The sequence below is a fragment of the Mauremys mutica genome, chromosome 14, assembly GCF_020497125.1.
Source record: "Mauremys mutica isolate MM-2020 ecotype Southern chromosome 14, ASM2049712v1, whole genome shotgun sequence".
Lineage (NCBI taxonomy): Eukaryota > Metazoa > Chordata > Testudines > Geoemydidae > Mauremys > Mauremys mutica.
In genome coordinates this window covers 38401003-38423114 of record NC_059085.1, presented here as the reverse complement: position 1 = coordinate 38423114, position 22112 = coordinate 38401003, and the positions used below count along the sequence as shown (strand labels likewise).

General features: G+C 42.4%; 1 protein-coding gene across 1 annotated transcript in view; it reads right to left on the bottom strand.

Moving 5' to 3' along the window:
- Positions 1-525: 525 nt before the first annotated feature.
- Positions 526-22112, bottom strand: part of ATP2C2 (ATPase secretory pathway Ca2+ transporting 2) — a 42322-nt gene continuing 20735 nt past the window's right edge. Inside the window, exons 12-27 of the mRNA XM_044987098.1 lie at positions 19849-19973; positions 16535-16632; positions 15472-15573; positions 14365-14454; positions 12659-12760; positions 11889-12045; positions 9372-9542; positions 6110-6207; positions 5958-6008; positions 5347-5513; positions 4664-4732; positions 4451-4567; positions 3606-3753; positions 2498-2593; positions 2011-2152; positions 526-981 (exon numbers count right to left, since the gene is read on the bottom strand). Coding sequence (XP_044843033.1) covers positions 866-981; positions 2011-2152; positions 2498-2593; positions 3606-3753; positions 4451-4567; positions 4664-4732; positions 5347-5513; positions 5958-6008; positions 6110-6207; positions 9372-9542; positions 11889-12045; positions 12659-12760; positions 14365-14454; positions 15472-15573; positions 16535-16632; positions 19849-19973 — 1849 coding nt within the window. The 3' untranslated portion in view covers positions 526-865. The remainder of the gene's footprint in view (positions 982-2010; positions 2153-2497; positions 2594-3605; positions 3754-4450; positions 4568-4663; positions 4733-5346; positions 5514-5957; positions 6009-6109; positions 6208-9371; positions 9543-11888; positions 12046-12658; positions 12761-14364; positions 14455-15471; positions 15574-16534; positions 16633-19848; positions 19974-22112) is intronic.

Here is a 22112-nt window from a genome sequence, read left to right as displayed (position 1 = left end):
AAGTTACTGCCTAAGTCAGAGATGGCTAACCTGAGCCTAAGAAGGAGCCAGAATTTACCAGTGTACATGGCCAAAGAGCCACAGTAATACGTCAGCAGCCCCGCATCAGCTCCCACTCCCAGTGCCTCCCACCCCCTGGCAGCCGATCAGCATCTCCCGTTCCCTCCCCCACCTCCCGATCAACTGTTTCGTAGCATGCAGGAGGCTCTGGGGGAGAGGGGGAGGAGCGAGGGCATGGCAGGCTCAGGGGAGGGGGCGGGAAGGGGAGGACTGGGGGCAGGGCCTGTGGCAGAGCCAGGGGTTGAGCAGTGAGCACCCCCCAGCACATTGGAAAGTTGGCACCTGTAGCTCCAGCCTTGGAGTTGGTGCCTATACAAGGAGCCGCATATTAACTTCTGAAGAGCTGCATGTGGCTCCGGAGCCACAGGTTGGCCACCCCTGGCCTAAATAACAGCAAGATTCTCCCTCAGACAATCACTCGTTAACTTTTTAAATCCAGATTTTATTAACAAAAATCCTTGTGATTTAAATAAACAATCATCAGCTGTGTGCAGTAGATTGTTCTGTACAGGTGCATGGCCACATTGCGCAGAGTGATAGCTCCAGCTCAAACGGACTGGTCAGCGTAGTATGAAAATATATATTAAATCTGTGCAACAGAGGTAGTGTTTCCGCCCCGGGGCAGACCGCTTGAAATAGCCTGGGTGGAGAAAGTGGCAGGAATATTATCTGATATGGGAAGGGCTATCGATCTAGATTCACTTTAATACTTTCCACAAGGATTTGCACAGTCACAGAAGGACGCATTTGAATTACAAAATGGCAGTTTAATTCAAAGAACATTCTTTAGCGAAGTCTGTATCCGTTATACTTCATGAAGATTCTTCACTTTCTTTGTTCTGCAGCAATGCTTTTCACACACTTTGATGAGCTCCGACACAATAAAAACTGAAGACGACAAGCCAGTGAGAAACAACAGATCTGCCCAGGAGTGAGGGAAGAAAGGGGAACACAATGGGTCAGCTGCATTTTTGTGCTGGGCAAGAGTATTCAGATAAGGCTCTGTCTACATTAGAGAAATTTGCACTGATGTAACTACATTGATCTATAGCTGAACCCTGATCTTCTGAGCACTGATCTTATAAACGACCAGTTATATGACCCATCTTTTGGCTGCCAAATGTGACTTCGATCCTTCAGTTAATGGTCAAGCGGCTGTACAGTTTGAAAAGGCTGAGAGATTTGGCAGCAAAGAAGAGATGCTGCTCTCTCAACCAAAGAGAAATCAGGCCCACTGTATCCATTCACTACCAGTTGTTATGTACACTATCACTGAATGATTAAAAAATAACTCAGGGACTGGCCCTGCTGTCATTTGGACATATTCCGTTTTATGAACTTTTGGATTTTATGAACTCCTCATTCCCCAGTTAGTTCATAAAATAGGAGTTCTGCTATAGTAACAGTAGCACGACCATCTATGCACCAGTGGGAAGGAGGCTTTGCATTGCTATGACTTAGTCTGGTAGTAAAAACACGCTCACATAAACCTTGACACAGGTGCATTAGGGGTTTGCACTGGTGTCATGATTCAAGATAGTTCCACCAGCACAAATGTCTCCAATGGAGACTGAGGCTAATCTACAAAGCTGTGTGAAGCACTTGATGTGTCTAAATATGAAAACATGAATACAACCCTCAGATATTCTGTCTGGAATAGGAAGGGAGTTGGATAAGGGTGTGAACATAAACATTTATAACCTATGCAACCAGAAATAAGAACAATCAAATCAAACTGATAGCCTGGAGGGAAGAATCTTCCTCCTCCCCAGCAATGTGCAACATAACACAACTGGCTGGCTGCACTGTTTCCCCACCTTCTTCTGAGTCATCATGTAACAATGAGAGCTGCACGAGATGGCACAGAGGTCTAATCTGATCTGGTAAATCTCATATTTCTCTTAAATAGCTTAAAACCACAAGATTATTGCTATTTCCCTAATAACTTACCTAATGCGCCTAAATTCTCTGTTAGGAAGATCTTTTGTAAAGGCGGGATGTAAATGACAGCCATCTGCCCCAACAGTGACCCCAGCACAGAATATAAGAACATGCGGTTTCGGAAAAAGCCGATCTCAAAGATCAACTTTGTCTGGGGGAAAAAAAAATGAAATGTCAAATCTTTCTGCCTCTTGTTTGTATGTGAATCTACATGTTTGTCAGTCTGCCAGTCCAACAGCCAACATAAATATCCCGTTAACAAATTAAAGTTATGTGTATGCTAACTCAGGCAAGCGTAACTTTGTTGTAAATTGGTTAATTGTTACTGTTGTTATAAAACTTAGTTGGTTAATAAGATAAAACCTGAACTTTTTTTCAGTTACAATGAAGAAAACATGCCACTTCCTGTTCAGAATATTTAGATTACCACTAACATGAAGCATACATTTAAGCTGCTATTTAAAGACAATGCTGACACGGCCATCGTCTGTCTCACCTGAGAACGACATGTCAGGGCATTGAAGAGGTCAAAGAACACAAAACAAGTAAAAGTCATTGTTGTGGTCCTGGGAGTTGTGCCACTTTCAGGAATCTGGAAACACACGTAAAATTCAAGGTTATTAAAAAAAAGTTTGGGCCTTATAAAAGCGTGTTAACACAGCACTTTAGTTTAATAATAGCCACTTTGTTTAAAAAGAAGTCACGGTCAACTTGAAATCTAATCCACTTATAAAAAGAGAGATAACAGTAGTTCCAGGCACTGCAGTGAGCACCAACCTCAGATTTCAATGCCAGGTACCTAAATACCATTGAGGAACTGGGCCTAACTCGCCACTGCCACTATTTCTGTTTTACAATCAAATCTTCAAATATTTTAAAATCAGTGGTGAATTTAGCCAAAAGACCTTTAGAGAATTTATTTTCATGTTATGTCTAATTAGCAATAATTATTTATGTACTACTATACAAATACAATATATTCCAAATCTAGCAGCATAATCTCCCATTTAGGGGTCAAGTGCTGTAATTTTAAATTTCTCAGTAATTGGGATTAACCTAATATTACTGAACCTGGGCATCAGGATCAGTTTGTAGCCCGACATTTCCCTTCAAAAGGGTAATTACTGATACTTATGTGGTTTATGGTGATTTTACTTGGGTACAAATACTCCAGTGAAGGACCCAATTGCAAAGGTTTGCAAACAAAAATAGAGATTACATTGTAGCTGAATTTTGTGGCATAAAAAGTCAGAAGCTAAAACCCTGCAGCCAAAATGTACTCCTTGAAATACCTAATAATAGTATTTGTAGTACCTGACACGTACATCTCTACTACGTACATCACGTACTTTTAATCTCTAGACCTCAATGAACTTTTGAAGGGAGGTTAAGCGTTCTCAGCCTCATATTATAGGTGGAAAACTCAGATACTGAAAGGTGAAGAGACTGCACAGCAAGTTAGTGGCAGAGCCAAGTTTCTTGACACGTCGTCCCGAGTCCTCTCCACTGGACATTCTACCTTCTGAGAAAATTGTCCTTAAAATGTGAAGAATTGTGCTCCAATTGTCCAGTGCAAACAAGATGGGATTAAATATTTATCTCACCTCTTTCCAAAAGACAAAGAGGGTCCCACTGATGATAATTATAGCAGACATAAAGATTTTCAGGATCAACGCTCTGCTGAGAATTGTATCCGTAATATTTCGAGGGGGTTGTTTGATGGCATCTTTGTCAACTGGTTCAACTCCCAGGCTGTCATCAAACAAAACATGTAACACGTTTAGCAGATACAGATCTGTTACATGTGTTCTAAAACTTTAGTGCTGGTGTGAGGAAACAGACAGAGCCCAGGAGGCTAAAATCTTTTGCTTAGTCGCTGAAGGTGCAAAGCACGAGAAACATTAGTGCTAGCTCCTCTATGGTGTCATCATGCCTCAATCCTGTCCGGGATGGGTGGGGTGAATGTAGGGGTGTCTGGTCAGGAGTTACTGATTTGTGTCCCAACATGTGATTTATGTATTCGACTTGTAAAATGTTGTGCTGGATTAACAGAGGGGAGCTGACAATTTCTATACACCATCCCACAGGTAGATTCAGTCACAAGACCAGTGATTACAAGGCATGATGGCTTTCTTTCAACTGCTACCTAAACATATTTTGTTTTTAAAAAGCTGCTGGGTGCTATATTACTGGACACAGGTTGCCGAAGGCAAGAAACCCAGATGACCAAAACCCACCTGGACCTGCATCTGATAGGTGGTGGGTACACACAAGGTAGTGGATCCACTCCCAGTCTATGGGTGGAAGAATTTGGCGATTCCACCCCAAGAGGCCCAGCACCTGACCATGACAGCTTTTGTCAACAAAGCCTTGTTAATGCCTTTCAAGTCAATGGAGTTGCATCACTTTTCTCCAAGACTAATTTTGGCTCATTGTGTAATTTCATTACCTTTGAGCCGGGGGTCCATCCATTATAATGTTGATCCACAAGATCTGCATGGCGTTGAGTGGATTTGGTAAATTCAACACTGTCGACAGAGTGATTAAGCTCAATGCTGAAATGCTCCTGCAAAGCAGATGAAGCAGGAACACCACAACATTACTTCATCCAGCCGAGCCAAAAAGCTGCCCATCACTGGAGCTTCAGCAAGTGTCTACTTACGTGCTAAGCTGAAACCGGACAAAATTTTTTATATTGTAAAATATTCCCTTTCCCTCCTCTATGGCATTCCTGGAAAGGAGAGATGTGGTAATTTATAAACTGGGTTTATAAACTGATGGGTATTCATGATATTTCATATCTAACCTAGTAATCACCTAAGAAACTTTATAGACAAGAGAACAGACTCTTAGTTTATATTCTCCCCTTCCCTTTCATTTCAATTGAAGTCCAATACCAGGTTAGTACAACTCTAACATGACAGGGATATCTATACAACCCTTTGATTAAGGGGCTGCTGTTAGAACTAGGAAGCCTGAGATGAGATCTGTCCATTCTGTTTTGGTACATGGACATAAGTGTACATGAGGTATATGTCATTCTGACCACTCTGCCTGCTGGCTCTATTCTTGTGAGCCGCAGGGCATTACAAGCTACAGGAGTCCTTTCTATGAGCTTCCTGGGGAGGCAGGCAGAATGGAGCAAGATATGGCGGACGTAATCCTCCATATGTGCCTCCAAAGACACAATGGGCTAGACCTGCAGTGGGTGTAAATTGGCATAACTCCATAGATTGCATGCAGATTTGCACCAGCTGAGGATCTGTCCTTTGACATATTTTCAGTGCTAGTCACATAGAAACTCATTGCATTCAATGTCAAGAAAGTATCTGAAGCGCAACCTACATTATAGTTGAGAAGTCATCGTCCACCAGTATCATGTTGGCAGCCTCCTTGCTGACATCTGTGCCTGCTTGTCCCATTGCAACCCCAATATCAGCAGATTTTAGGGCCACTGCATCATTGACCCCATCCCCTGTCATTCCCACAATGGCACCAGTGGCTTGCAAAGCCTGTGGAAATGGAGAGAGGAATAAATTCAATGCTACCAGGATGGGCTCTTCAAAATAAACGTGGTCCTGCAGCGGTTACAATGTTTGTAATTTATATTCCGCCGCAGAAAAAGGGTTGCACATCTCAGATGGGAATATGGACTTTAGGAACCCAGAGGTGCACAAAGTACCATGGGTAGTGCACAGAGAAACAACTGAGATATTTTACTCAGGGGCTGGATTCCAGAAGTGCACAGCCCCCATTATTTCAGCTGAAGCAGTGGATACTTCCACTCTCGTAGATATTAAGTTGCCCATGTAACCATAGCTCTATTCTATTGACTCCTGTTTCAAAGAGCCCGGTCCTATTCAGCAGGAGACCTGCCAGTGACATGGGCTGGAACAGGATCGGTGCCCTAGTTTGGGTTTCCATTTCATATAACAGTGTTGGGAGGAAATCAGTACCTTTATGATTTTTAGCTTGTGCTTTGGGCTTGTTCTGAAGAAAACAGAAACCTGGACGATGAAGAGGAAAAAAGGGGAAAAAAAGCTCTCAGACTCATGCTGTTTTACGTGGAATCCTACAGCACTATTGGAAACAGTTTTAAAAGCTTTACATTTTTGACTGCAGATGATAACTCTGACTCTGTCACATGGTCCAGCTCTTCCCCAGACATGGCTTTCAGTTTCCCATTACTGAGTCCAATACTTCGTCCTGCACAGAAAACCCAACAGAAGAGCAGTCCATTACCACCAGGAGTGGCTAATTATTTTCTGATTTGAAACAAAAGACCCCGTTTAAGAGGATCACAGAAAATGACTATGAGCTGGTGTCACCTATGGAGGCATGGGGAAAAAAAATCTCTTTTGAGGTCTCTAATCATGCATTTTTTACTCATTGAGAATTTTGCGTGAGCGAAGCGTTAGATGAACAGAACTGAGTACAATATTAAGGTGCATTTCCACACAAGGTAATTTAGTTTTGCAGGGGAATAACCTTTGGAGAGAACAGGATACTTCCTGTTTCCATTTGCAGAGACTCCTTCTGATCATTTTCTTTGGGTGAAAACGAGGCAGCATTTAAATGCCTCTGCCATGGACTGCGCAATGGATTCATCTCCTGAAGATATAGTAAGCAGAAAAGAATCACAATTTGCTAAGTATGAGATCACTGGGCCAGACCCTCAGCTGCCGTCAATCAGCAAATTTCCAGTGATTATAATTAGAGCAATGAAAATTGACACCATCTGAGGATTTGTTGTTCCAGTTTCTGCTGCTTGCATGATTTATTTCTAACGGCGATTTGAAAACCCTAAATGTAATAATGGGATATACAGAGATGTTTGCATGTGATATTAAAAGAGACACTAATCCCAGCGATGACATTTTTCTCATTTGTTTAAGGGTATCAGCAGTAACTTTACATCATTTATATTGCTGCTACAGTGGATTTTGTATTGCTGGAAATGGATCCATACTGCTTTTGTAATTAGATCACTACAGTTAACTAGATTTGTTTCAGTGGACCAGCAAAATGACCTCATCACACATTAAGTGGTGGGGACATTCGTGTGGCTTGTCGGAAAAGGCGTATTGTCCCTTTAAGGGTGGCTAGAGAGCTGGTTACCTGCTACATTGGAGTGGCCAACCTGTCGCTCCGGAGCCACATGCGGCTCTTCAGAAATGAATATGCGGCTCCTTGTATAGGCACCGACTCCGGAGCTGGAGCTACAGGCGCCAACTTTCCAATGTGCTGGGGGGTGCTCACTGCTCAACCCTGGCTTTGCCCCAACTCCACCCCTTCCTCTGAGCCTGCTGTGCCCTCTTTCCCCCCCAGAGCCTCCTGCACACCACAAAACAGGTGATCAGGAGGTGTGTGGGGGGGTGCTGATTGACGGGACTGCCGGTGGGAGGCACTGGGAGTTGGGTGGGGGACAGCTGATGGGGGGGGGCTGCTGACGTATTAATGTGGCTCTTTGGCCACACTACATTGGTAAATTCTGTCTTCTTCTCAGGCTCAGGTTGGCCACCCCTGTGCTACATGAAGGCAGCTCCATACCAGGTCAGCACGCTGGTGCTAGCCCATGCACCCCACCAGGTGACTGGAAGAGAAGGGGACTATTTCTGCCCACATATGATCAGTACAAGACCTGGGTCAGGCCGAGCAGCACCCATCCTCCCACCCATGGAATTACTTGAAATACCAGGTTTTGTCACAACCTGCTGTGGGGGCATTATGCTAGTCATTCTTTTCTCAGGGAACTGGGGAGGAATTTTTCCATCATTGCCAGATTGGGAAGGTGGGTTTCTTGGCTTTCCCTACAGTGGGCTGGGGGTTTAGTGGGGGACACAGAATGAAAGGGGGGTTAGACTATGATATCACCACTTATTATGTAAGCTTGGGGCAGATGTCCAATGCAGGTATTCCGATGGGAATGGATACAATTATCTGATCAAAGGGATTGGGAAACGATTTAAAGGAGGTATTCTTTAAAGGAGTGGAAACAATGGTAGTTCAAGGCTTCTAGGACTGGTACAGCAAGGAGCCAATGCTGTTTATAACCCCCCTTCCCTCCTTAACTCTTGTTGATGATGGATGAGGTCCCAGCAGCAGACTGGTTTGGGACCAGGATGGGTACAGGGGAGGGCTGCCAGCAGCCCCCCAGGTATATATAAATGATCATGGAATTAGCTGCACTGTACAATTTTATCTGCCAGGAATAAAGCACCAACCTAATTAAACCACACCCAGCATCTCCTGACCTTCCGACATAGCCGGACAAAGTGCACTACTGTATAATGTCACATCTGGACCTCAAGGAATCTAATGCAACAAATCATTAATGATCTGGATGATGGGATGGATTCCACCCTTAGCAAGTTCACGGATGACACTAAACTGGAGGAAAGGTAGATACACTGGAGGGTAGGGATAGGGTCCAGAGCGACCTAGAAAAATTGGAGGATTGGGCCAAAAGAAATCTGATGAGGTTCAGTGAGGTCAAGTGCAGAGTCCTGCACTTAGGACGGAAGAATCTCATGCACTGCTACAGGCTGGGGACCGACTGGCTAAGCGGCAGTTCTGCCGAAAAGGACCTGAGGATTACAGTGGATGAGAAGCTGGATATGAGTCAACAGTGTGCCCTTGTTACCAAAAAGGCTAATGGCATATTGGGTTGCATAAGTCGGAGCATTGCCAGCAGATCGAGGGAAGTGATTATTCCCCTCTATTTGGCACTGGTGAGGCCACATCTGGAGTATTGCATCCAGTTTTGGGCCCCCCACTACAGAAAGGATGTGGACAAATTGGAGAGAGTCCAACAGAGGCCAATGAAAATTATTAGAGGGCTGGGGCACATGACTTATGAGGAGAGGCTGAGGGAACTAGGCTTATTTAGTCAACAGAAAAGAAGAGTGAGGGGGAATTTGATAGCAGCCTTCAACTACCTGAAGGGGGTGTCCAAAGAGGATAGAGCTAGGCTGTTCTCAGTGATGGCAGATGACAGAACAAGGAGCAATGGTCTCAAGTTGCAGTGGGGGAGGTCTAGGTTGGATATTAGGAAACACTATTTCACTAGGAGGGTGGTGAAGCACTGGAATGGGTTACCTAGGGAGGTGGTGGAATCTCCATCCTTAGAGGTTTTTAAGGCCCGGCTTGACAAAGCCTTGGCTGGGATGACTTAGTTGGGGTTGGTCCTGCTTTGAACAGGGGGTTGGGTTAGATGACCTCCTGAGGTCTCTTCCAACCCTAATCTTCTATGATTCTATGAAATGAAAAGAAAGGTAAATGGGCTAAGTTTATCTTATGAAGTTCAATAAAATATAGTGTTGATCTGAGAGACAGACAATGCAAAATGTGGGGAAATAGCTAATTGTTACCGATAGCCATGGCAGTTTCCAAGGCATCTCCAGTTATCATCTTCACAGATACACCACACTCAAAGAGGAGTTGAACGGCTTCTTTAACTCCGGCTCTTGGTGGGTCAATTATTCCAACCAGCCCTAAAAATGTTAGTCTGCCAAGTTCTGGACCTGAAGCCAGAGCAAGTACTAAAGAAAGAAAGAGAGAGAGAGAGAGAGAGAGAGGTGCAAAGGACCAAGTTATTCCACATTAGCTTCCATATAAGAATTCATATTACATTTAGTTTGACATTTTCAAAGATTCTTAATCAGACTTCCACTTTTGCAGATGAAAATCAGGTAGTTAGACCATATCTAGTCACAAATTTATTAGGGCTTAATTGGGCTGGTTAGTTATACCAGTGCAACTTTCGTATGTGGATTCTCTTCTCTCGGTTTAAAATTCGGTTTCTTAGTTCAAGTTGAGTCTGTAAACTTACCAACACTGGTAAGAGAGTGCCTACACACAGAGGTGCACCAATTTAAGTAAATCAGGACAAAATTATATGTTTAAACTTGTGCATAGACCAGGCTCCTTGACTGGAGCTAAACCAAAATAAGCCACACTTCAATTAAAATAAGTGTCTACCCAGAGGCTTGCATCAGTTGAACTAAATCAGTTAAAAATCATATCTTTAGTTAAAACCATGCAACTTTCCAGGTAGACAAGGCCACAAACATTTAGATGCTGTAATTTGTGTCTAAAAATCTAATTCTACAGTTCTTGAGTTTATCGCATTGATTTACAGGTGTAACTTTCAGAATATTTTGTCAGATGTGTGTACGAAAGTGTTTCAAATGATCTCTCTCACCCACCACAAGCTCCACATCAGTTGCTTGGGCCAATCACTTTGCTGCAGGATAGTAATTCAAGATTCATACTGTGAGATCATGGTGATGTTCCTGTGTCGCCTGCTTTTTGTAACTTGTGAAATTTATAAATATTCAAAAATACATATATTTATACACAAGAGAAGGCCAGGGGGTGGGATGGACCTGATAACAGTCTTCAAACTTCTAAAAGGTTGCTATAAAGACAACAGTGGTCAATTGTTCTCCATGTCCAGTAATTGGCTTTGTTTGAAGCAGGGAAGATCTAGGTTAGATATTAGGAAAAACTTTCTATCAGGATAGGTAAGTACTGGAATACGGCTCCAAAGGAGGCCGTGGAATCCCTGTCATCGGAGGTTTTTAAGAACAGGTTAGACAAACACCTGGCAGGGATGGTCTAGATATACTTGGTCCTGCCTCACCACAGAGGACTGGACTAGATGACCTCTTGAGGCTCCTACGACATTTCTCCGATTCTATATAGTCTGTCTGTGGGACATATGTTGATATGAAGTAAGAGTCAAACTGAGGGCTAGATATTTTCCTAATTAAAAAAAAATTAAAAAAATAAAAATCAACCAACTTCACTTGTAAAAACTAGATGCTGAAATATAGGGCCTGATCCCATTCCCAGTGAAATCAATGGGAGGGATTTCAAATGGGGCTGCAGCAGGCCCACAGGGCTAAGTCTTGAAATCCTGACACAGACTATGCTCAGTCTTTACAAAGGCAAGACTCCCATTGGCTTCCATGTATCACTTCCAAATGTGCTTTTTGTTGCGGTTGAAATAGCTTCTCTGACCAAAACCTGGCTACAGAACAGACTATGCAAGGTACAGTGTTCAGTTTGTTAGTGACAACATTAACCTATGTCTCAGACTATTGCAATTGTTTGTGGAGGACAATTGTTCACACTCTCCAGTGGCTGTGTACAGTGACTTTGCATTTCACTGATATAAACCACCAAGAAATAAAGATTTTTATTAGAAAATGAGCAGCCAACAAACTCAGGACAAGGCTCTTGGAAACAGCGGGGAAATATAAAAACCATCAGGCCTGATCCTGCTGCTGTTACTCATATGAGTAATGATAATAACTGACACTATATTTTCTAACAATCTTCCCCAAACACTCCCTAGTGTTAAATACAGTAAGTATTCTTGCGCTCATTTTACATGCGAGATCTGAAGCAGGTAGGTGCTGTGACTTGACTCAAGATACGGTCACTACCAGAGTTGGGCCTAGAAATCAGGAATTCCTGGTTCCCAATCTGTGCTGATTTCCCTAAAACACCCAGCCCTTCCTTGGGACAACTAACATAAGAAAGGGCCAAGTGATTGATCCTTTTATGTTTCACTATGCAGGAACAAGTTGCACTTGAGGGTTTTTTAAATGGGCCAGATCCTCTCCTGGCCAGCACTTTTAGAGACAGCAAGGACACTGGCAGATGCCTGGTTATTGCTATGCAGAGAAGAATTCCATGGGGTGAAAATGGGGGGTGGTTCTCACTGAAAAGTACTTTACTGCTGCTATATAAAGAATCATCCTTCTCCCGAAACTTGTGCATGAGGCAGTAGAGAAGCAAAGAGTTATTCTTATTCTTATTGGAAAATATACAGATAGCTTAAAGGACCTGTAAGCTTAAAGGACGCAATACTAACTGACCCCGCAGGCCTAGAGACCCCATTCTTCTCTCTTCCTGGACGTAGGAGGCTTTCTGCTGTGGCGTGAGAGGCAGTGGGATGCCACCATTGTTATACATGGTACAATACTGAATAACTTCTTCAAAGGCTCCCTTCATAAAATAAACATCTTCCTGCCCCTTTAAAATAAGAAGACAAGTTACGTCATTAAAAAATATTGACAATATTAAACGCTTTACATCTTAGATGTGCAGGTTCCCTTGTTTGTGCCGTTATCTATCCCATAAAACACATGGACACTTGCCTCTTACATAATGCATCATTTCTGTTGTGCACGCTTTATATACTGAATCTGAGTGACCCTGGTAGTGAAAAAGTTTTTTTTTTTTAAATAAAGAATAAAATTAACTCAATTAAAGCAGGCAGGACAACAAAGGATGCAGTTTCTCAGAAATGTCCATTTTTCCCTACTGAAATTTTGATGTAAAAAATAAAATTTAAGTGTTAATGATTTTTTGCTAGATTTACAGTTGTTTGCAAAACAGGATGAATTTTTCTCAAAAATTTACATTGAAATCTCATCCTGTTTTTTTCAGTGCTATCCACAATGTCAAAACAAAATGTCACTGAAATGGTGGCTTTTGAAAACTATGATGTAATTTATGAAAGCACCATTTACCTGTGTCTGAAACCCTTTGTATGGCTACTGCCTATGAAACTTCACTTCATTTCCATTGATATTTACATACAAGATAGGAAACACAAAACCAGTCTATATAACTGTTGTTGTACCTGATTTTTCAGCATGCATTTTACTGCCATCCACTTTTGCTCCGAGCTAAATGGAATTTCCTTCTTTCTTATATAAATATCTTTTATATCACTTAATTCCATCTAAAATAAGGAAATTAAAAATATTATTGTAATACTAAACAATGCTAGTTTTTGTGCATACTCTGTATTGCACTTTTATGTACAGTGAGTTACCAACATTAAACAATGATCACATGTCCTTATGCAGTAGTGTTTTACAGATGAGGACAGAGAAGCAAAGAGAGAGATTAAGGCCCACAGTTTCAGGAGCTTTTGCTTATCTGGGCTGCCTAATTTGATATACCTTAAGCCTGTGTGGAGGTTTGTCTAAAAGATCTGCTCTAGGAATTGTTTTGGGGAAGTTCTATGGCTATGCCGCAGGGTCAGACCAGAAGATCCCAACGGTTCCTCCTGGCTTTGGAATTTATGAAAAGCCCAATTTTCAGAAGTGCTGAGTAGCCATGATGCTCATTGACTTCATCTGCTGTTGTGGATGTTCAATTCTGAAGTTCAGGGCCTGTGTGTCTTAATCCGGGAATGCAGAAATTAATCAACATTTATGAAAATTTAGGCCTATGTAGCTTTCCCAAGTCTGTGTCAAAGCTCAAAATAGAAACCAAAATTCCTAACTCCAGGTCTTGTGCTTTAATTACAGGACTATAATTCTGTTGATTCATTCACATTCCAGCCTTCAAAAAAGAGGGAGATTGCAAATAATGGGTCATGGTTTCATTTATTTCCTGTAGCCTCAGCTTAGAAAGGAACTTGAACTCCAAAAAGCCCCATCAGGGTGTTCCTCTAGGGAGCTGACAACTTGAAAAACAATTCAGTTTAAAAATACATTCTGTCCAAATTCTGACACACATTGATTCATATTTAACATGCTGAATATCACATAGTCAAATAAGCCATGCCCTGCACTGAAGTTGCTACATTCCGAAAGTTCTATTTTGGGGTGTGTTTCCTGCCACTCTGGTTTTGACTGCTTTGTAAAAATCACTCAGCTCTGGTACTTTTCCAAATCACAGTGGTAGCATTCATACAGGCGAAAGTGACTACATAAGGTGCAATGCAGTGCTAAATCAGGCCCATTATTTGTTGTGGACAGTATTTTGCACTCTAGACAAGAAGGTCAATAGAACATTCAACAAGAGTTCTTTGTTTTTCCACAAATGTAGGAAAAAAGGTAAGAAAACCCTATGCCATGACTTCTAATTTGGCTTGTGCCTGTTCATTTGTCTGCTGTTTTCTCGCTGGTGTCTGCAGAACAATGGAAAGGAGCCTGATTCCAGCCCAAAAGAAATCTATTGTGCAGTGTAATTACACAAACCAGCCAAGTAAAACCATTTCTGCTATAGCATGGAAACGCTCGGTGAAGGTGTTTTGCCTGTGGAGGTAGGTGTAGATGCCTGTGTGTGTAAGCTGGGGTAGAGGAGACAAAGGTTCTTGCAAAAAGGACCAAAAAGAAGCAAGAAGAATCTGAAGTCAGTCTGTTCAATTACTCGCTACAATTAATAATGTCCAACAAATTCAGTTTATTTTGCAAGTTTCTGGGTTACTAAAGGATCATATTCTCTCTCTTTCTCCCCAGCGCTTATAAGGGAGCTATTATTTTACTGCCTACACAGAACTTGACTCTAGCTTGAAGAAATCTGCAAAAGACAAACAAATATAAGAAACCCTACCTTCATTGCCAAAGCAATAAGGGCTCCCTCGGTTGGCTGACCCATCACAGTATTTTTTCTGATAATAGCATTATTAGCCACACAGCCAGCCTAAAAGTGATATATTTGCATACATTATTTTTATATAAAATAGTATACATTACATAGCTCCCTCTAATTAATTGGTAAGATACTGCAGAGCTCTAATGGCTGCATTGTGACAACTTTCAATTCATGTCAAGTAGAGCGAAACTAAGGAGGTGGGAATTTGGCATCAAGGCTGAATCTGAGGGCTAAGGATCAAGTTCAGGGCACAACCATCACATAATATTTTGGATCAAAATACCAGCAATTTCACAAGATGGTTCTTGCACTTTTCCACCATTTTGAGGCACTTCCAAATGAGTAGAACTGGTAAAAAATATTTAATATTTCAAATTTTGAAAAATGAACAAGAAAATGTTGGACTATGTTTTCATGATTTCCCCCTCTTTGAATCAGCTCTACAAATCAGACCTGGAAAGATTAGTCCCTTCTAATTGTGGCTTTAACATGAAATATAAATCTGAGGGGTGGGTTTGGATCTAACCCTTACCAAAACTGAAAGGCGATTAAATCTTAGGTTCCAGTTCAGGCCATTTGCCTATGCAAGTATCTGATTTCCACATACAATGGTGTGTGCAAAATTAGTGGTAAAATTGCACGTGTGTGTCTTTAAAAATCAGATCCCCAGTACCCTTTGAAATCAATGAAGATTCTGCCTAACCAGCTGGCTGTATTTTAGAATTGCAGCTACTCTATAGAAATAAAAATGTATAATGTCAATTGCTCCTTGCTCTATGCATCACCACTGCACAAACTCTCATCCAAAACGGCAAAGCATTTCTGCAAGCCAACGTCTCCGGCTTCTCCCTAGACATTCCTGATGATTGTCACCGGCTATAAATCACTGTCATATCTGATACAGTAACTGCACAAAACCCTTCTCTAGGTCCTCTTGCCATCGCAAGGACATGTTCAATTGGAGTCAATAAAAGTGCAGGTTCAGTAACATTCATCGTACAAGGAGAGCATCATAAACTACAATCGAGTGAAAATGGAGCAGTTTGATTTATATTTTATACTTACCTCCACTAGCTTTCCTACTGAGACATTGGAAAATTCCTTAATAACTTCCTTTGATGGTAACAGACATACACTTCCTTTCCCACTGTATCCAACCCCGCTCACCTAGGGGGAAATAAATTTGGAAGGTGCATACATAAAATTTCCCAGCGTCTAGCTGAAATATATGACTATCAACATTTTCTCCTTATACAGCACAACATCTCTGGGGACATTTATGATCTATTTTCAAGGCATGCCGGGATTAATGTGTTTTGCTGGGAGCAATATTTATAGCTAAGGTTGCAACTACTGTAATAATCAAAGTGCAGTACTGTCTAGGGATGAGAAAACTCACTTTGCCGTATTTCAGTCCTATCTGTTCATCATGGGTACTGTTCAATCAATGGGCCAAATTCTTAGTTAGGTGCAGCAACATTAGATTTGCCAGCTGGAATACAATAGACTAACCTATGCTCCTGTTTTATGATTATTGATTGTTGAAGGTGTGATTCTCCACTGTTTTATATGGTAGTAGTTTACACCCAGTATGCACTGGTGTGATGATAACATGTAAGGCCATGGCTAATCAGGCCCCATGGCTATAAATAAAAATAATAAATAAATATAAAAAAGGAGGATCAAGTCAACCTGCTAGAAAATGGTTGAAAATGTTTCTGCTCGAAATGCCAACAGCAGCATTAGCACTGGTGGCAGGAGCAACTAAATATTCTAACATTTGTGTTTATGCTCATGATATTGCTGGGAGTGTTGTGTGCAAAGGATACGTGATTTAATCACACACGCTTTTTCAAGTACAGCATGGTCACTTTGCGTGAGCAGCTTCTGCGACTATGGGGCCTCATTCTGCATTCCTTCGACACCCCACTCTCCCATTCATGTTAGCGGGAACTTCAAATGCACAAGGAATAAGCCCGTAGTCTAATATAAATACACGTACATTTAGAACAACTTATATAGGAATTGACCATGCAAAGAACTGAGACTGTTGGATGTCCTGGACTGGAATTTGAGCAATCTTTTGTGGCCTTGAACTATGACATTTGTATAATTTCATGGACCATACCTCTGCCTGGAATCCATCTGAGGTTACTAGCTGAGTTACTGTCATCTCATTGGCTGTCAAAGTCCCTGTCTTATCTGAACAGATAACATTGCAGCAACCTGATGGGAGGAACATTTTTTTTAATCAGAGCTAATACAATATGCAAATAAGCAACTAGATTAGATGCCATAGAAATGTTATAACATGTTACTTGTATGTTACAAACATGAGCCGTTACCGGCAAAGATCTATGTGAGAGAGAGAACAAAACACAAAAAAGCTGGGTGAATTTTCTAACCCCTCATTAAGAACTAAGAGAAAACCAGTGCAAACATGTTTGTGCCTCTCCCGTGGCTTGATAAGGCATTGTACTACCATGTATAGGATTTGGGTTTGGGATCAGGTAGGAGACAGCTGTTGGAAGGAAGGTTCCATCACTCTTGAACATCACACGTTGCATGGTTCAGAGAAGGTGTTAATTTCTGAGGAAGCGATCAGTTTCTCAGAGCTGCAAGTTTATGACTGACAAGCTGGGAGGAAATATAGGAAAAAAAGATAAAAACCCAGCAGCCTAAGAAAGAGATGGTGAGACAATGGGTGCCCAGGCGCCCAAAGACTCACTCAGCAGTTCATCATTCTCTTGGATGATGGTGCAAGGGGGATCCCAATGACACTTATTTTTGTTTTGGGTCAAGATGGGTTCAAGTACCTGCTCCACCACAAACTTTTTATGGGACCTTGGGCAAGTCATTTAGCCTCACAGGGTATGTCCACACTGCAATAAAACACCCACAGCTGGCCTGTCTCAGCTAACTCAGGCCATGTCAGATGGCCCGTATCAGCTGACATGGACTTGAGGGGATTGGGCTGTGGGCTATAAAATTGCAATTTAAATGCCTGAGCTCGGAGAGCTACACAGCAATTTTATAGCCCACCGCCCAATCCCCTCAAGTCCATGTCAGCTGATACGGGCCATCTATGGGTGTTTTGGTGCAGTCTAGACATACCCTCTGTGTCTCAGGGTACGTCTACACTACCCTCCGGATCGGTGGGTAGTGATCGATCTATTGGGGATCGATTTTCATGTCTAGTGTAGATGCAATAAATCGATCCCTGATCACTCTGCCGTCGACTCCTGTACTCCACCACGGCGAGAGGCGGAAGTGGAGTCAACGGGGGAGCGGCGGCAGCCAACCCCGTGCCGTGAGGACGCAAGGTAAGTTGACCTAAGATACGTCGACTTCAGCTACGCTATTCTAGTAGTTGAAGTTGCGTATCTTAGGTCGATTCCCCCCCCAGTGTAAACCAGGCTTCAGTTCCCTATTTGTACAATGGGGATAAAAGCTGTTCCCTACCTCACAGGGGTGTTGTGAGGATAAATACATTGAAGATTGTGAGGCGCTTAGTTATGACAATAATGGGGGCCATAAGAGTCCCTAAGGCAGATAGGATGCTGAGAGAGGCAATTCCACATTCAAACTCTGCTTTGAAATAATAAAACATTCAATACAAATACAATACAATTCAGCACAAATTCTGGACCTGATTCTCATTTACACTAATGCCTCTTTGCACCGCACTGACAATTTAAGCAGATTTAGAGTGGGAGTGAATTAGACTGATGCCCATTGTAGGGCCAATTTACACTGCTACAGCAGGACAAAGAGGCTTTAATGTAAAGGAAAATCAGGTCCTCTAATTTTAGTCACTTTAATGGACGGAATCATTTCCACTGGAGCTGGCAAAATGGGTTGAGCTCAGATAGGGTGATGACGACGAGGGCCGTATAAGAACCCAGACAGAAGAAAGCAGATTGGCCTGTGATTAAGTTAATTGCAATTTTGAAGGATTAGTGCAGAGCAAATCATTATCTTTAATTAGTCTGAATTTAATTATTTGCAGAATTAAATAAAAAGTTGAATGAAGGACAAATATGCTCTTTACAAAAGTTCTGTGGACTTGTGTCGTTAACAAATAGAAGAACGTCGCTCCTTGTAATGCTTGGACATTATCACAAAGGTTCTAGTTATTGGCTGAAAAGGCCCATTTAGGGCTGGCAATTTTTGGAATCCAATCAATTCTTTATGAGGTTGGGGCAGGCAGCTCCACATGTCCTGGCATTAGAATCAGTGCAGATAAGATGGAGATAAGGGTGAGAGGACTCTGTTGTTTCTTAGCAAACAGGGTCCCTGATCCTGGAGACCTAACAGGGGCAAAAAGGAACACAATTGCTTTCAATATCAGGGAGATAAACACCAGGGAGAGAGAACCACCATTTAAGCTAAGGACAATGTTGGCAGAAGAACAAATGGGGCTAAACTGGCCATGAATAAATTTAGGCTGGAAATTAGAAGGTTTCTTACCATCCGAGGAGTGAGGTACTAGAACAGCCTTTCAATGCAAGGAGAGGGGGCAAACCACCTAACTTGTTTTAAGATGGAACTTGATAAATTTATAAATGGGATTATGAGCCAGGGTTGCCTGTAATAGCCGGGGACTGGACTCAGAGAGTCAGGAGATCCGTTCCAGTCCTATGTTCCGTGTTCCTGAGTCAACGGGAGTTATATCTGTGTCATAAATGACGGGTAAGGCTCCTCAATAGCCATGTGAAGCTGCATGACGCTATCTTGTGCTCCTAGACCCTTGTAGTTAAATGCATTCCGTCATCAGAATTTAGAGTGGTGATCAATATAGGAAACCTGCGTTTCCCCTCATGCAATGCTCCGTACTAACCCACAGGGCCAGGGACCCTACTAGGAGACAGTGATTTTGGGGGTGCCATTGTGAAGAGGAGGCAGAGGAGTATCAGTGAGGTGGGCAGGTAGACAGGGAAGAACAGCAGTTGAGTTGGCCTATACCACTGTGCCAGTTGCTCTAGTGCAGGGGCAGCAGCTGCCTTCCAGCCAGGGACAGGACAGGAGAAGCATATGGACCAACAGAGTGGGACGGAAGTGAAGAGGCAGGCCTGGGTGCATGAGCAAGATAGGCAGGTCTTATGAGGAGAGAACAGCTGGTCAAGGACAGCCAATTCCATGGAAAGAAAGGGTTACAACAGCACATTAGCCTTTTGATCTCAGCAGTGTTCCTGGTGTGCCCCTTTAGTGGCCCTTGGGACTAAAGGAAGAGGATGAAGAACATGGTGGGGAGTGAAGAGGAAGAGAGAGACAATTTTAAAGAATTTCGGTTATTGGGTTGCTCCAGCCCTTGGTTCAAATCACACCACCAGTCCCCTGGGTTAGCTAAGCAAGCTAGTAGCCAATTGAGTTGCAGATTTGTATAGACTGGATAGATGAATACATGGCTTTGTTTTTGGATGCGACCATCATCAGCCTTACCTAGAGTTTCTACTATGGGCAGCTTCTTCACAATCACTCTTTTCTTGGCCATCCTTAGAACGCCCAGCACCAGCGTCACTGTGACCACAATGGGCAGCCCCTCTGGGATAGCAGCCACGGCCAGGCTGGGTTGCAATATAGCAAGAGAATAGGTTTCCAGTTACAACATGTCACACCACAAGGCACTGCACCCAAGCATACACTCGAACATGGCATGAATGTCCTCTTGAATAGGACGGTCTGGAATGGAAATCTTGTGACTGTTGAATATTAACAGCTCAAATTCCCAATACATAATGAAATATAAAATATGTACAATAATCCTCTACGTGTCCTTCTCCATTTAAATGAGTCTAAAGAATGAGCACAATTTTGAACATTGCCAGAGATAGTTCATTTCCTTACATCTGGGAATTTGGGATTTTTAATCTCTGAAGATGAAGGTTCAACCTTGCTTGGCAGCATTGTTCAATCATACCCACTGACCTCCTCTCCTAGATGCATCAAAGCTATTCTCAGAGAGTTAATTCTATTCTGAGCAGCCTGGACTCCCAAATGATCTCTTGGTGCCATTGGCTATGTCTACCCTACAGCTGGGATCGACGCTCTGAGATCGTTCCACCAGTGGTCGATTTAGCAGGTCTGGAGAAGAACCGCCAAATCGACAGCAGATCGCTCTACAGTCCACCCCTGTACTCTACCTCCGACAAGAAGAATAAGGTAAGTCAATGGGAGGGTTTCTCCCTTTAACCCCCTGCGGTGTAGACCACGCGGTAACTTGACCTAAGGTACGTCGAATCCAGCTGCGTTATTTATGTAGCTGGAGTTGCGTAGCGTAGGTTGACTTACTGCGGTAGTGTAGACATAGCCCTAGAAAACCAGACTGGCATTTGGCACTGTGCACAGTTATGCCAGAGAAAATACAAACTGACAATCATTTTATAACCCTCTGTTGTTCTGTAGGCGGGTACGAATGGGTCATAAAGGATATCTGCTGTTATAAGGCAATAAATGTTTATATTAAGCATAAAAACTAACTCAGGATTAAAACATGGGTTAAGGGAAACATTTTCAAAAGTGACTACTGAATTGAATTGCCTGAATTTCCAGGTGTCAAATTTCAGACAACTCAGGCAGGCTCAGTTTCCTGGGGTGATTAGTACTAAAGGCTGGCCAGAAAGCAACAATTCCATTTTGCAGAAAATGTTGAAACTTTGAAATTTGTTTTCATTTAGATAAGGAGTGAAACTGAGACCTTTGGAAATTTTTTTCACAAAAAAAAAAAAAAAAAAAAAAAAAAAAGAGAGCAAGAGACCCCAGAATAGCCAATAAACTGGTGGTCTGAGCACCGTTTTGGGATGTAGTAGAGCCAGATTCAACCCCAACTGGAGCCAGTTGGAGCTTTGTGTCTCAGCACCTGTGAAATTCTTAGTCAAGAAATGCTGACAAACTCTTTTCTCCTTCGTCCTCAATGTCCCCTTTGCCATTGTGAGTATGAAACTGAACTACTTTAGTTTCTTCCATGCTGACCTCCATCCATATTTTTATTTCCACACAGTGCTAGATAATGAATAATCTTAGAGCTATGGCAACACTTAAAGGATACATTTTCCAAATACTACTCAAACAGATGGTTTATAGTATTTGATTAAGGGGTTGTGCATGTATTGCCATGTGTCAGGTACAAATATAACATCCCCGGCTTTATAAGCACGTCAGAGAAGGGCGAATATTTGCAGATGTAACATTCCTCTTAATTTATAGCAAAGACATAAGACTAGAACAGTGGCCATACTGGGTCAGACCTATGGTCTATCTAGGCCAGTATCCTGTCTCTGACAGTGGCCAGTGCCAGGTGCTTCAGAGAGAATGAACAGAACAAGGCAATTTTGAGTGGTCCATCCCCTGTCATCCAGTCCCATCTTCTGGCAGTTGGAGGTTTAGGGACAACCAGAACGCAGGGTTGTATCCCTGATCATCTTGGCTGAATAGCCATTAATGGGTGTATCCTCCATGAACTTATCTAATTCTTTGTTGAACCCAGTTATACTTTTGGTCTTCACAACATCCCCTGGCAATGAGTTCCACAGGTTGACTGTACATTGTGTGAAGTGTGTAAAATTGCTGCCTACTGAGACGTTTCAGGACTTTTATGGCAGGGATCAAGGTGTGGAAGGCTATGCTTATGTGGATGTCTTCCAAGGCAAAGCTCAGTGGAAATATGTTCATGGCAGAATTTGGACATTAGGGAAATTATGCACCAG